This window comes from Arvicola amphibius, chromosome 10 (assembly GCF_903992535.2).
Source record: "Arvicola amphibius chromosome 10, mArvAmp1.2, whole genome shotgun sequence".
Lineage (NCBI taxonomy): Eukaryota > Metazoa > Chordata > Mammalia > Rodentia > Cricetidae > Arvicola > Arvicola amphibius.
In genome coordinates, this window is record NC_052056.1 from 64,491,658 (window position 1) to 64,508,042 (window position 16,385).

The 16,385-nt window shown below is 43.6% G+C and overlaps 1 protein-coding gene across 1 annotated transcript in view; it reads left to right on the top strand.

Annotated features, from left to right (window-relative positions):
* The window catches only part of Atp13a4 (ATPase 13A4), a 118,776-nt gene that overhangs the window by 68,081 nt on the left and 34,310 nt on the right, over positions 1–16,385 (top strand). Inside the window, 9 exon segments of the mRNA XM_038345709.1 lie at positions 3,002–3,136; positions 5,737–5,907; positions 6,891–7,048; positions 7,576–7,764; positions 9,801–9,862; positions 11,795–11,945; positions 13,651–13,737; positions 13,962–14,115; positions 15,509–15,620. Of these exon segments, the coding sequence (XP_038201637.1) occupies positions 3,002–3,136; positions 5,737–5,907; positions 6,891–7,048; positions 7,576–7,764; positions 9,801–9,862; positions 11,795–11,945; positions 13,651–13,737; positions 13,962–14,115; positions 15,509–15,620 (1,219 nt within the window).

Sequence of the window (16,385 nt, forward strand, 5' to 3'; positions counted from 1 at the left end):
CCACTGATGTTTCTTTACTTAATTATTACTTTTATACTTGATAAATAAGGACTCTTTAATTTGAACTTTTTAATTATTTAATGGCCATTTTTGCTGTAAGGAAAAACATCCATTTTTCTTTTTATTTATATACCCAGAAGTAACCCATAACCTATGCCATTATGGATTAATGAAGTCCTGCTTACTCAATGACTTTGTTATTCTTTATTTTTATTTACTTTGTTAAAATCTTTTCACATTTAGGCAGTCACATCTTATGTGGCTTTGCTCTCTTTGGTCTGTCCTCACTGTTTTAACATTTTCCTATAGAATGTCACAGTGTTTGTCCATTTTATGTTATGTATTTGACAGGTTGCGATCGGATTTTTCTTTAAGAAGTTTTCATGATTTCATTTTGGGGGTGTGGGAGTGAGGTAATTGTAATTGAGAAATTCAATATTTGGGTGTAAAGTGTGCTTGTCCTTATTCGGGTATCAGTGCCCTTAGGCTTTCTCAGAAGAATATAAGAGAGTTTATATTAACAAACCAACCAGAGTCATATTAATATGTGGACATTCCTATGTCTTTACACATTACTTCACAACTGATTACTCCAACTTCACGTAATAGGGTTCTTTCAAGGTTTATGTCCTTCTGTATTTGAACTTTATTTTTTCTGTAAGAAGCCTGGCTCTCACTGACTTCTCTAGATCTGCTTATGTATTGTTTCAGCCTGGGTGTGACCAATCTTCCATCATGGTTGATGCTTTCAATAATGCCCAGTCTCACTCCTATGTAAACACCTTAATCACCTGCGAGATCCCAACATTTTGGCAGGGTACCGTTGTGGTATATGTTGCCAACCTGGGCTCAGTTGGTCTGCGCTAACGACATGCATGTAACCTTTCATCTCACCTAGACTCCAATACCACCAGTAGTCATAAGCCATCTTCGTAACCACGTATGTAGCTATCTTCCCCGCCACATGCATAGCCTTCTTCCCAGCCACGTGCACAGCCATCTTCCCAGCCACATGCACAGCCATCTTCCCAGCCACGTGCACAGCCAGCTTCCCAGCCATGTGCACAGCCAGCTTCCCAGCCATGTGCAAGCAAACTTCCCAGTCACGTGCACAGCCATCTTCCCAGCCACATGCACAGCCATCTTTCCAACCATGTGCACAGCCATTTTCCTAGCCACACACACAGCCATCTTCCCAGCCACATGCACAGCCATCTGCTCAGACACATGTATAGATTCATATCCTGCTGCTGGGATTACAGACTGAAAATATATCCCTTATTGGAAAAAGGGTTTATTTGGCCGCAGTTACAGGTTATAGTCTGTCATGGTTTGCATGAAAATGTGCCTCATAGCCTTAGATATTTGAATGTGAGTCCCCAGTGGGTAAAACTGTTTGGGAGGGATTAGGAGGTGTGGTCTTGGAGGGGGTGTGCTACTAGGGGAGGCCTTTGAGGTTTCAAAGCCTTTTGCCACTCCCAGCGTGCTCTCTACTTCCTGCTTATGGTTCTAAATGTGAGCAAGCTCTTAGCTTGCTGCTCCAGAATTCAATTCTGCTTGCTGCCACGCATCCCTACCATGATAGTGATAGACTTTCCCCCTCTGGAACCGTAAGCATCAAATTAAACATTACTTCCATGAGCTGCTTTGGTCATAACAACAGAAAGAGTAACTAATAGTCCCCACAGTGGAGAAGTCAACATGACAGGAACATGAAGCACCTAGGCCCATTCCATGTACAGTCAAGAGTAGAGAGCAATGAATTAATGCCTGCTTGCCCTCAGCTCTCCTTCTCCCCCTTACTCAATCCACACCCTAGCCCATGAAATGGTTCCACCCACGTTCGAGTTGGGTGTCTTAGTTATTTTTTCCATTGCTGTGATACAAATATTGTGACCAAGGCAACTTAGAAAAGGGAGGGTGTATTTGCCCTTAAAGTTCCAGAAGGTTAAGAATCTATCACCATCATGGTGGGGAGGTTTGGCAGCACGCTGGCATGGTGGCAGGAACATCTGAGAACTTATGTCTCTAGCTGCAAACAGAAAGCAGAGAGGGTAAACTCAAAATGGCACCGAGATGTTAAGCTCTCAAAACCACGCCCAGTGTCATACTTCCTCAAGCAAGGCCACATCCATGAATCTCCCAGCTGGGGACCACACATTTGAATGCTTGAGAATATGGGGGGCATCTCATGCTAACTACCACAGTGGGTCTTCTCGCCCATCTTAACCCATCTGAGGCTACCCTTGCCAAAGATTCCCCACCGGCTAACCTAATAGACAGTCCTTTATTGAGACCCTCTCCCCAGATGGCTCCAGCTTGTGTCAAGAGGACACTTAAAGCTGCCTATATGCCCAGCCCCATGACATTTTTGAGGTTAATAAAGGAAGAAAGATGCTAGGGCATCCAGGAAGGAAGGAAGAAAACAAGCAGCTTTTGAAATACTCAGCATGCAAGTTGTGCGTGTGTGTGACCTGTTAGTATCTGGCTATTTATCACACAGTTGCTCTACACTCCTTCTTGAAGATGTCTTTTTTTAAAATATTTATTATGGATACAATGTTCTGTTTGCATATATGCCTGCAGTCGAGAAGAGGACACCAGACCTCATTACAGATGGTTGTGAGCCACCATGTGGTTGCTGGGAATCGAACTCGGGTCCTTTGGAAGAGCACATAATGCTCTTAACCGCTGAGCCATCTCTCCAGCCCTTGAAGATGTCTTTCTATGTGAACAATATTAGTCTTTTGTCTGCTAGCATCAAACATGTTTTCTGAATTTGTCATTATTTTTTTTTCTTGGCTGTTTCCATTGTTACCACCCTGGGGGCTTTATTTCACGGAGTCTCTTTCCTCCCTTCTTTTCGTCTTCAGAGTTTGAAGCCATGTTGAGGACTGGCCTCTTTTTGCACATTTTAGTGGCGTCTCCAAGAATCTCCAGCATGGAGCGGCGGGACTGTTCACTGCGGGCACATAACCTGACTGTCTGCTCATACTTTCAGCTGGAGTCCAAGACCTGGAATCCCGCCTCCTGGTGCCTGGAGATTTATTAATTTTGACAGGGAGCAGAGTGCAAATGCCATGTGATGCCATTCTGATTGATGGCAGCTGCGTGGTAGATGAAGGCATGCTGACAGGTATGGCTGGAGCTCCACGTTTGCAGCCTCCACTGGGCTGGCTCAGGGTGGATGCTATCATGGTTCTGGCTGGCTCTTCCTCTACCCTAATGGCAGTCTTGCTCAGAGCAAGCTTTGAAGCTGCCGTGTGACCTTCCTGCTTCTGTAAATCTTGCTTCATCCTCCTGGGGTTGTATCTGAGCATTCAAATCGGGACTGTTTTTTGTACACTCCAGTCAGAACATGCAGAACTTACTGTGGTACAGCTTCTCCGTCAGCCAAAGGTGATGACAGCCTTTAATTTTTTTCTTAAAAGATGGTGGGGATCATTAGACCTTCCAAAATCATGTCTTTTCTTTAGCAAACTTACATAAAATCTCCCTTACAAACTAGGAAGTTCTGTAAACCACCAATGACATCCTGAAATCCATAAGGTCAAAGCCAAGGGCCTTATAAGCCTGACTGCAAAGGATAAAGAGTCCATGAGACAACCTTGGAAAGATCTATAACTGCCAGAATTTGCACTGCAATTTTTGGCCTGGCTTCCATTCTTTTTTTTTTTTTTTTTTTTTTTTTTTTTTTTTTTTTTTTTTTTTTTTTTGGTTTTTCGAGACAGGGTTTCTCTGTAGCTTTGAAGCCTATCCTGGAACTAGCTCTTGTAGACCAGGCTGGTCTCGAACTCACAGAGATCCGCCTGCCTCTGCCTCCTGAGTGCTGGGATTAAAGGCGTGCGCCACCACCGCCCGGCTTTCCATTCATTTTTAACTTGCATGCTGAGCTGAGGGGCGGACTTTAGAGGTCAACCTGCCTCACAGTCTTTGCACCTGAGACACAGAGAGAAGACTCCCTCAAGCTGGTGTCCTTGTGCTTTTACACTTGTGAAGCACAATCATGACATTTATGTAAGATGAGGATGTCTTTTTCAGGGATGACATTGGAACCAGTAAAAGCACAGTAATGTATCGTGGTTTCCATTAAAGTCCACAGCAAACACATTTCTCCCAAGCAGGCCTGAAAGGCTTGCACAGAGACGAGGATGTACATCTCCCTTCACTGTGTGTTTACAGATAAAGTGGGTGGTGATTTGGCGAATCAGGTTTATTTCCCAGGTATCTACAGGTTCATAAAATCCCATCAACTCTGGGACTTCCCTAGTGTTCAGGACTGTTTTCTTAATGATCATAATTCCGTGCTGACATTTTACTACCTGCTCTGCAAAGACCAGTTGGAAGTTCTGAAGGCTTCTTCCTCAGAACTGTCCATGGCGGCTTCCATAGCTTCAGACTTAGCTTGTATTAGTACTCAGCTCACGGTGGTGCGTGCCTCCCACCGCACTGGCACAAGCTGCCAAAGTCACTAGTGCCATGTCTGTGACTCATTGTTTCATCTTATTGACTGCTCTGTCTCATTTGACTATTCTATCTCTCCCCCACGTCTCCTTGTCCTGCTAACACCCTGCTCTTTCTAGGTGCTTCTAGCACTGATTATGCCCCTTCAGTTTGTTCTTTATCTTTTCTTTCTCTGTATCCTTAATTGCTGGCACCATGCAGGGCTATACTCTTGTCCTTTTCTCTTCTCACCTTTTGCTTGATTCTTAAGTAATTGCGCTCTCTCTCTCTCTCTCTCTCTCTCTCTCTCTCTCTCTCTCTCTCTCTCTCTCTCTCGCTTTACTTACCATGTCCAAGCTGGTGAGCTCTGACTAAATGTCCTGAGACAAGGCCTCGTATGAGCACCAGGCCCAAGTAATTGTCAACCATACAGAAGGCTTTTCAATATGGTTCTTCTACAGGTAGCTCCAGTCCACAGTAGCCCAAAGGCAATTCCTGGTCCTCTTAGAAACCTTACTCTTATTACTGTTGCCTGTCCTCTGTTCGGCCTCCAAGCCAGGGTCCAGGAAGCCGTTTTAGTTCTCTGTCTCTACTCTATGACTGGGTGATGTAAAACTTTCCTGATTTTTGTAGCATCTCACTTCTTATTTCTTGAATCTAGTGCTTCCTTTCCATTTCCACTCCAACTGCTGCATTTCAGGCTCCATCCCCTCCAGCTGTGACTTTTATGATTCCTTTCCAGCTGACTTTCCACCACAAACCGCCTAAGACTTTAACTCATCCCTTGCATCGTGGGTAGAGAATTTTGCTTACAAGTCATTGTACTATTATTCTACAAACTAAAGCAGTTAACCATATCCCTGCTTTCTGATGCCAGGGCCTACAGAAAAAGATTAAACACCTAACTGTGTCATACTTGAGGTTCTGTATGTTTGAGCATCTGCGTAGGCCTAATGGCTTTGCACTGCCTGCATTCCAGCCTCTTTGCCACACAGCTTGCTCTTCCATAAATGTCTTTCCCCAACCTATTTGAATGCTTAGGTTTAAGCTGAAGTACATATGGCATTTATAATACGACATTTTATTTATGTGGCTACATACCACTCTCCTTTTCTAAAGCCCAGAACTCTCAACAACAGAACCTATGCTTGTCTTGTATCCCTAGCGCCTAGGCTGCTTTGCTCCTCTGTAGGCTCCTGATGAAGTTCCATGACACACGAGAGAATGTAAATGTGCTATACAAGAGGAAGGCATCCCACCTCACAAAGTGAGCTAGAGCCTTGTTTCCCACAGGAGAAAGCATCCCTGTCACTAAAACTCCATTATCTCAGATGGCCAGCTCTGCACCCTGGAAGATGCAGACGGAAGAGGATCCCAGGCGGCATGTTCTCTTCTGTGGAACAGAGGTCATCCAGGCCAGGGCAGCTGGCTCCGGAAGTGTGAGGGCAGTGGTGCTGCAAACAGGTGAGCATCTTTTCTGGAGGTTGTTTGCAGCGACACCTTTCTGCTCAGGGTGTCTAATATCTTACATTTACTAGGTTGGGACCAATCTTTGGCTAGGACAACAAATATATGTAAGGCTGTGTGTTTTAACTGCTGGCTTGCTGATTGAAGGGTGGCAAATGCATCTTAGTGGCATAAGAGTGGCACAGATTACACTGTTATGTGCTCTGACGTTTATAAACTCTGTACATCAAGCCAGCAGCAAAGACACATAGCACGTAGTGCCTACCCCTTCCCCATTGCGCGCATGAAGAGTCTGAAGCTATTCAAGTCAAGTGGACAGCTAAAGATTGAGAAACTGAAAACTGACAAAGCTGGGCCAGAAACCCATCATTTCTAACCAGAGTCTCAAGTATATTCCCTGTAGGAATCTAGAAATTCAAAATTTAGCAAGAACACTCAGTTTTAATCCAAGTGAGAGAGACATGTATGCGTGTGTGTGCACACTCCCAGGGTCACTTCCTTAAAATTTAGCTGTGGTTGGCCATAAATCCAGCAAACCCCATCTGTGCTATGCCCTGAGGTTAGAAATAGAGGGGGGGAAGCCAATAGGAGGACTATGCTCTGAGGAAGAGAATGCTTTTCCATTCTAGCTTCATGCATTGCCCCAGACAACAGAAACCTGCTGTCTTTAGGTTTAAGCTTTAGGTTCTGATTTTTTAGCACAGTGATTCTCGACCTTCCTAATGCTACATATCTTTTAGTACAGTTGTTGTGATCACAAGCCATAAAATTAGTTGTGATGTACTCCATAACTGTAATTTTGCTACTGTTATGAATCATAATGCAAATATTTTTGCAGAGAGAGGTTTGCCAAAGCGGTTGAGATTCACTTATTGGGAAACACTATTAGAGAGAAAACCAAGGCAATGTAGATGCTTAGAAGACTACTAACAGTATGATTTGTTCTCTTGAAAATGTGAGACATATGTTTGCCATTTCAGGGTTCAACACTGCAAAGGGGGACCTCGTGAGATCTATTCTTTACCCCAAACCCATGAATTTCAAGCTCTACAGGGATGCCATCAGGTTCCTCCTCTGCCTTGTAGGGACTGCCACCATTGGCATGATCTATACTCTCTGTGTCTATGTGCTCAGTGGGGTAAGCAGCCTTTGTATTCTTACACACACACACACACACACACACACACACACACACACACACACTCACTCACTCTCCTCTACATGTTTTATTTCTACATGTCGACCTTATTTCCATATGTTGACTTTTCTCAAGAACAAACAGACTTAAAACCAGCTAAATGCCAAAGACTGCGTATAGGCACCTAGCTTCACCTATGAGCCATCGGTTGCTCAGTTCTGTGATAGCAGCCAGCTTATGGTACAAGAACAGTCTGTTTACTGAAGTGCCAGCATGATTCTGTTCTTGCGACATCCCCGTTCTTTACGCTGCTTCCACAGGTAGTTTCAAAAGTGAAATGTTTCATGAAAGTAGCATTTTGTACCTATCAGATGAGAACTCTGAAAATATTGAGAGCCATAAACATAGTCAGACCCTTTGTGCCCTTGATGCCATTTCTCAGAATAAGCCGAGAAGGGGAAGGTCATGTGCATACAGTTGTTCATTGCTGATTTGGTTCTATTAATGGAGCCCTCTTCCTTTTCCAGGAACCGCCTGAGGAGGTGGTGAGGAAAGCTTTGGATGTTATCACCATCGCAGTGCCCCCTGCCCTCCCTGCTGCCCTGACCACAGGCATCATCTACGCCCAGAGGAGGCTGAAAAAGAAGGGCATATTCTGCATTAGCCCGCAGCGGATTAATGTGTGTGGGCAATTAAACCTTGTCTGCTTTGACAAGGTATGTGTCTTTCATCCTCGCTCCCAGGGCCATTTGTCACTGCCATTGTAATGGATACATGCTTTTCTTCTTAGTGAGGCAGAAATAGTAGGTAGGCTATGGGCATCTGACCTTATTTTAGCTTTGGTTGTGTGTGAGAAATCTGGGAAATGAATTTTCTGGCCCCGAGCTTTTAAAAAGAGGGAGTAGAAACTGAATCAATGAATCTTTTAGGGTCCTTTCGGTTGCGAGAGTCTATGAAAAGCAATGTATACTCTGTTCCATGCAGTCACAGCCTTCACACAGAAGCACATGCATACACACGCACATTCGTACACACACACACACACACACACACACACACACACACACACGCACGCATGCACGCGCACACACACACACACACACACACACGTGCGCATGCACACATTTTAAGTAATTATGTTTTCTGCTGTATCCTCAATGCTTAGAACATTGCTTGGCAATTGAGTCACTGCTCTATAAGAATTTATTGAGTTATGGAATGAAGAAAAGAGAAAGGACTTAGTAATCTGTGTAATATGACACTTTTGCTGACAGTACAGCCATGGAGCAAACCCTTGCTCTGTGTTCCCAGCTGTAGTCTATGCTTAAAACGAAATCCTGGCTGTCTGCTGCTTTCTCCTAAGCAGCCTCGCATTTCACTTTTCCTCACGGATGTTTGTTTGTGTTATACACAATAAGTAGGGGATAAAGGTGGGCGTCAGAGGACTGGGTGGAAACCATGGCAGCATATGAAAATGAGCAGAGGCCCAACACGGCGGAAAGACAGCGCAAGACAGTATGATCTGGACTCAGGCAGAGGAGGGTGTTTGTGAACCTTGAAAGTCTAGTCAACACAAGTTCTGTTTCTTAAAGTTACAGGGAATCATTGGAGGTCTTTGCTGTTTCTGTTCCTTTTAGTTAATAATTATTTGGGTGAGTTAAACATGAGATAAAATTTGTCGTGTCAATCGTTTGAAGTGTCTAGTGCATTGCCACTAAGCACTTTCCCACTGTCCTACGGCCACCACCATGGTCCGTCTTGAGAAACATCTTCCTCTTCCCACGAGGAAATTCGGTATCCATTGAACGGTTCACGGAAGGCTGCGGGCATTGATGGGATGAAAACCTCATTTTATGATCAGTGGTGAATCAGAAAGTCAGACCGAGAGCAGAAAGGTCATATGGCTTATGTCACCATGTAGTCCTATTTTGTGACCAGATAGGCATCATAAAGGAAAACTAATTACTTATGATGTCATATTGTGAGTTTGAAAAGAGAAACAAGGAACGGAAGAGATAATTGTAACAGAAATTTGAACACAACAATGAGCAGGAGCTGTCTTTTTCATCACTATTATTAGTTCTTACTGTGGGCTTGATATTAAACCAATCACTTCCTATTATTCATTTAATATTCAGTACAACTCTATGTGATTAGGATCGTGTTGTAGATAAGGCTCCAGTGTTGGAGGGATTATGTGATATTTCTGCTTACACAGATGATATTTCAACTTATCCCGAGCTCTTGGTTTCTACACTGAGAAAATTATCATTATGTACTTTTTTATAAACAAAAAAAATAAGATGGTAGGCTATATCTTTAGAATTCTCTTCAAAGTCTTAGCAGTGTTTTGTATGTAAAATTTCAACCCTGTTACTCAGTTTTGATGACATTCTTTTAGCTACTGCTATAAAAATAGGCACCCACCCTTACCAAGGCCTTTTCTGTGCTTCCATCTGCAAGTAGATGTTCAACATAGTTCCCTGGGGTGACAGGAGATACTCTGCTCTTTGTACCACAGAGGACACAAAAATTTACATACAGTTCAAGCTCATCGTGTTTGAATTCACTGCAACTTCTTTCTCAGAACCCACATACTCATTACACATATTACACATATTACACATATTACAATATTGCCATGTTGGCAATATTGTTCTGATGTGTATTTCGCTATTACATTGTACCAGATTTACCTTCCCTACTGCATGAGTAGATCTTCCATGTAACCCAAAGACTTGTTTCTGTTCAGACAGGCACCTTAACAAGGGGTGGCTTGGATCCTTGGGGAGTTGTACCCTGTGACCAGAATGGGTGAGTACTCTGGCTAACTGTACTGGGATTCTTGTGGGACTTGCTTCTCCCCAGGGCCTCCCTTGCCTTTACGCTTAGAACTTCTAATGGAGAAACTTGAACTTTGGCTTTTGCTAAACAATGAGTGTGCTCTTTTCACTTCTCCTCTTAGAATTTCCTAGGTCTCTCTATACATACAGAGTAGCTCCACGTCCCTCTCAGCACTATCACCCACAAACTGAGGAGCTCTGAAATGAACTTTGCTTTATGCCTGTTCGCCAGAGACCTGACATTGGCCCTTTGTCAGTGTTCTAGACAGCCCTAGGCCACGATCCTTCATGGAGGTGACATAATAGGAAAGGCCAACATGACTCTGTATCCTGCTTTTCAGGAAGAGAACCGCCTGCGGGACGGTAGTTGGTGTCCTCGGTTTCTTAATATCCTGATTCTGGGAACCATGCCCCCTGCCTGCCAGAAAGCCATCCTTGAGAAAAGATTCCTTTGTGTTTGTGGGTGTCGGGTGCGGTGGTGGGGGTGGCCAGGAGTGGCCCGTGGTGGTGGATCCAAGACTTGCTGTCTTGGAGATTTGCAAAGCTAGCCCTCTTGTGGCCATATCTGAGTCTGCTTCCCTGTCTGCTGATGTCCCCAGTTTCAGCTCCAGCATGGTCAGGACTGGAAACGCCTGGCATGGGGCACACTATTGTCTGAAAGCGAGATTATTTTCTTAAAAATATTTCATGCAGACAAGGTTGGCTGCACTTCTTTTCGTAATTAAATATTTTAATTAATCCTTCGAGAATTCCTGCAGTGTATTTTGATCATATTCCCCGCCTTCTCCAACTCCTCCCTGACCTACATTTCCTTCTCTATATGCCGAGCAGTGTGTCCTTTTTTCTTTCCAAACGTATCAAGTCCAATTTGTGAATGTAGTGATTTATATGACGCGGATGACACATACACACCCATGAAGGATATGTTTAGACTGGGCATAGTGGTACAGCTTGTAACTTTAGCTATTGAGGAGGCAGGAAGGTGGCAGCCTCAAGGCCTGACTGGGCTACAGAGCTAGTTCAAATTCCAAATGATGCCAACACGAGAGGAGGGATGGCAAGTAGATTCTGACGGCCTCTAAGAAGCAGATCTTGCCTCTTTGTGGGGATAAGCTAATGTCATTCAGACATTCTGTGATGAGATCCTCCTCCCCCAACCCAGCTACTGTGCTACACAGTTGAGAAGGGGCTGCGCAATAAGGATGAAGGTGACATTCCCCTAGTGGGGCCAAGGATAAACTCAATGACTTACTCCTTCAATTAGTGAACGAATCTCATGTATGACATATGAGTTTTATTTCCATTGATTTTAGACAAAGTCACTTTCTGTGGGACACGATGAGGATAAAAGAGGCAGTATAGACATAAAATGCCATGGCTGAAGAGGGGATGCACAGGGCCCCTTCCAAAATGCTTTTACTGTTCACTTCCTCACCATATGAACCAACCCACTCATCCATTTCCTTTTATGCTTACTGAACATCTATGGTGGACCAGGCATCTAACCTACTTGGAGACAGATACAGAGAATATGCCCAGCCCTGTAGCATTGAAAGTGGTGGGCACCTAACACACTTGGAGTCTTCCCATGACTGGAAGAGGAGTGATCTACTCACTGGGGTGGGAGCAGGCCTCAGAACAAAAGGGGTACTTCTTGCTTTTTCAACCCCTGTGGATAAAATAAATCCAGGAAGAACTAAGGCGAAGTTGGAAAGGGGGTAAGGAACAGGCTCTGAGCCTTCCTAGTATTCCTGAACAGACCTAGAAGGCAGCATGGGAAACACAGCGCTGTCCTGCCGAGACTAGAGAAATGCAGCCGTGCACATTAAATCAAAAACCTCCAAGAAGCTCCATCTACGGCAGGAGGGCACAGCCCTGAATCTTCGTCTCTCTTCTCTCTCAGATTCCAGACAGTTCACGGCTTTGCCTCAGGCAAAGCTCTGCCCCAGGGTCCGCTGTGTGCAGCCATGGCCAGCTGTCACTCTTTGATTCTTCTTGATGGGACCATCCAGGGAGACCCTCTGGACCTGAAAATGTTTGAAGCCACCAAATGGGTAAATGTCTGACCTTCAGAGAATGCCAGAAACATCTTTAAAGCCAGCACAACACAAGCTGTATCACAGTCCTTTACTACTTAAAGGAAATGTGGGATTTCCACTATTATGTAAAGGGCAAACTGGTCTAAGCCTGGCTTTCTGATCCGAATCGCGTATTTTGTAGGTTTGCTGTAGGATTAAATGAAATGGTACAATAAAATCTTTGGTGTAGTTGTTAAGTTCCAGAGTCCTTGGTGCCTACTGTAAGTCTAATAGTTGCCATTATCATTATAATTCTTGTGTAATTATTTTCTAGTTCTACCATTCTGTGAGCTGGTTTCAGAGTTTTCTGGAGATAATTTGGCGAGGTGATGATATGTGGATTATCATCATGGTTTCACCTTTTTATAATACATACATAGGTCAAAGCATCACATTGAATCCCATAAATACACACAATTGTTATTTCTCACTAAAAATAATGACAGGAAAGATATGCATTTCAGTGCATGGGGATGCAGAAACATTGCTTTCCACAGTGCTTGGGTAAGTTGGAGAGTCATAGCAAGCAAGAGTTTTATTTCAGTTTATTAACTATCCCCCCAATTTCCAAGACCAAGAACAGAAATTTATTACAGAGTTTCCCTTGAGATTCTAAACTAGATCCAAGAGCAGACGCTTCTGTGGTTTAAGGGTCTTGCTCTTTCTGTTCTAATTTCAGCTCTGCCTCAACTGGTGCTCAGCCTTGTGCAGTCTTCCTTCATGTTAGGAATTTGGTTCTCATGGCTGCAGGACGAGGGACCCAAACCAGACATGTGATATCCATATAAAAAATGAGTGCTAATCTGTCCTCAAAGGGAACATTATAGGGCAATAGCTCTGAATACTGTTTTTGGAGTTGCTGTGGCTGTGGGCAAGGCAGGGAGGGAGAGGTGACACAGCTTCAGCTTCTTTGCTACAGCTATTGTATCTCCCTGCCATTGCGTGCAGCCGAGACCCTGGGGACTGTGTGAGCACCTCTGGGAGAGATGTCTCTGGAGAATCTCCCTCTTCTAACAGATGTGATTATTTTTCAGTCTCTCATTCACTATGGAATACTGATTCTGTGTCTCTAAGTAGAGGTTACAGTTTCTTTCCTGAGATTTTTTTCGATGTTGTTGTTGTCGTTAGCCACCCAATTAAATGATTACAAAGAACTCCAATATCTTTAGGTAAAAAGGTTTCCCTGCCTATAATTTAGAGTCATTATTACAGTTGTTCCTAGATAGCAATCACGCATAGGGCAAAAGATGCCCTGCTCAGGCCACTTTAGACAGACAGGGAACAGCAGGATCAACAGTGACTCTAGGCAAAGAAAGGCTGTGAGGTACCTGCTGCACACAAAATAAGCCTGGCAATTCATACTCAACATTTTCAAGCTAAGCTCTTCAGAAGCAGAGAATGAGCCTTTATGCAGCAACTCCAACAGCGAAAGCCAGATAAATTGCATGAATAATTCAGAAGTGCATGTCCTTCACGTTCCAGCATTTCCACTGCCTTGTGCCTTTTGGTTTGTTTTCCTGGAGTAGAATCCATCTGATTTCACCAGTCCAACAGCAGGCGGAGGCCCATGGATGCACTGAGGTGGTTGAGGCAGGTCTCTGCAAGAAAAGGGGGCAAACTTAGTCTCAATGTATGAAGAATAAGCAAACCCCTCCAGTGAAATATCTCACTTCTGAAACAGGAAATGACTATTTCTGGGGATGATTTCCACATCAAGGGAATGCCGGCACACACCACGGTCGTTAAGCCGACAGATGCAGTTGGCCAGGTAAGCCTTGCATGTCAATCTCCCCACAGTGCCCACACCAGGGGAAACTGTGCTGACCCGCAGTGTTGGGAAGCTGACTGATATGTCTTGAACTGCTGATGTGAAAAGTGCATTATATTTCCCCTCTGTTTTTGGTAAAACAAGGACTGAGGGTGGAGCAGTTAAGTCCCAGTAGCTAGATGCTTTGCCAGTATGCGCCTCTCCATTGCCTGTCCATCAACCAGGTCCCAGTGGAAGGGCTTGCGATTCTGCACCAGTTCCCTTTCTCATCGGCGTTGCAGAGGATGACAGTCGTTGTTCAAGAGATGGGAGGTGCCCGACTGGCATTCATGAAAGGTGCACCGGAGAGAGTGGCCAGCTTTTGCCAACCTGACACAGGTTAGTTAATAGACGTGGGATACAAATGCCAAATCTTTGGAACCCTAAGAGAGACATACATGGATCTAATCTACATGGGAAGTAGAAAGAGACAAGATCTCCTAAGTAAATTGGGAGCATGGGTACCTTGGGAGAGGATAGAAGGGGGAGGGGAGAGGAAAGAGGGGACTGGAGAAAAATATATAGTTCAATAAAAACAATTTTTTAAAAAAATGCCAAATTTTTGTTTTCAGCCAAACTTGTCCCCACAACACCCTAGATCCAAGGGCCAGCTGGGCATTACTTAGTGGTTGATTCATGAGTATTCCAAGCTTTCCCATCTTGGGTAATGACTGCCCCACCCCATCCTCCTGTTCCCAATGTAGGAGTCATCCCTGATTCCTCCCTTATAACTGCATTGCTACTTTTTTTTTTGCATTTTTTTGCTGATTGCTCTCCACATCTTCCACCAGATTTTCAAATTCCTTTGAGATCATAGATCAGTCTTTCATGATCTGGGCTTCCTCTGAGCTGTCTTGAATCCCTGTGCCTGAGTACATAGGGATCTCTCAGCCAGCAAACACTTTCCTTCCTTCACCCACCCACCTCCTACCCAGGTGCAGAAGCCCTAACAGTACTCTGCACCCTGTTGCATAGCCAGTAATGGCAATGGTCATTTTGGTTTCAGTTTTAATATCAGTATACTGTTTTCCCCAACTAAACAGACATCTGTAGAGCAGAGCTTGTACATATTACATACCCTTAGCAAATATTTGTTGTTTAAACTGGAGAAACAAGAATTCTATGCATTCCCTAGTCTTTGCTTTTTAAATGCTTCTGGTTCAGGGCTAGAGTTTCAGTTTTACTGTATCTTAAGATGTTAATGCTATCTGGGCAGTGGTGGCATTCCCCTTTAATCTCAGCATTCGCGAGGCAGAGGCAGGTGGATCTCTATGAGTTTGAGGCCAGTCTGGTCTACAAAAGCTAGTTCCAGGACAGGCTTCAATGCTACAAAAAAACCCTGTCTTGAAAAAACAAAACAAAACAAAAAAAGATGTTAATTTTGATGATACAGCATAGTTACAATTTCCTACTGCCTTGCTTACAGAGCTCTTTTTTTTCCCACTTTGATTTTCCAAGACACAGTTTCAGTGTATATCTCTGGCTGTCCTAGAACTCACTCTGTAGATCTGGCTGGCTTTGAACTCATAGAGATCTGTTTGCCTCTGCCTCTCGAGTGCTGGAATTAAAGATGTGCACCGCCACTGCCCAGCTTTATGTAACTTTTGAAAAGTGTGTTTCCTGGGGTAAGAGTTGGAGTAGTGTGAAGGGTTTCTCTACCCATGCTGGCTAAGGAAACATTGCACACTAATACTGTTTCGGTTGTTGTTTTTGTTTGTTTGTTTTCAAACAGTACCATCTAGTTTTATTAGTGAACTTCAGATTTACACGACACAGGGTTTCCGGGTCATAGCCCTGGCTTACAAGAAGCTGGAAAGTGACTGCCCTGAGACTGCCTTGATGAGGTAAAAAAAAAAAAAAAAAAAAAAAAAAAAAAAAAGATGGTTTTCCTGAAGAAGATGATTCGGGCAAGATGCGTCTGACTGGGAGGGGAGGCAAAAGTTCTGGGGCCGGCCCAGCAAAATGCCATGCTTGGTTTTGGTGCATAGATATCTCCGAATATGGTGGATAGGGATACAGTTATCCTGCCTTGTCCAAATCACAGAGCTGATGTGAACACGGGCAGAATATATGAGAAACAGCTGTATAAAATACCAAACACAAGGTGACCTTAGGGCTGTGTGAAAAGTTGTGTGGAAATAATCAGTGTTTTAAGGGTTTGACATTGTGGGCCTGGTCTGGATATAATGTAAATTGGTTAGAAATAACAAAACTTTACATTGCTTAGAAAAAACCCTTTGTAATATAAAATACACAGCTATAGGAACAAATAAATATCAATTGGGTTTATGTAATCTAGATAATGTTTGCAGAAACATAGGAAACCCTTCCAAGGGGTCATATTGGAGAACGTTGTGATGTGTGTATATTAAAATGAGGATGCTTAGTCGCTGAAACGGGTTGTAGCAATGACAGTTCCGCTTTTTGTTATTGTTTTTCTGCCATTTTGGGGTGGGGATATCCTATTTAATTTTATTAAATGCCAAAAAAATTATTAAATGCCATTTTTAGTATGGTTTTTTTTGTCAGCCACTACTATTTCTGCTTTTGTAGGGCTAATCAAGACTTATTTTGAACTATAGCATTTTAAATTCAGATAGTTTCATGTA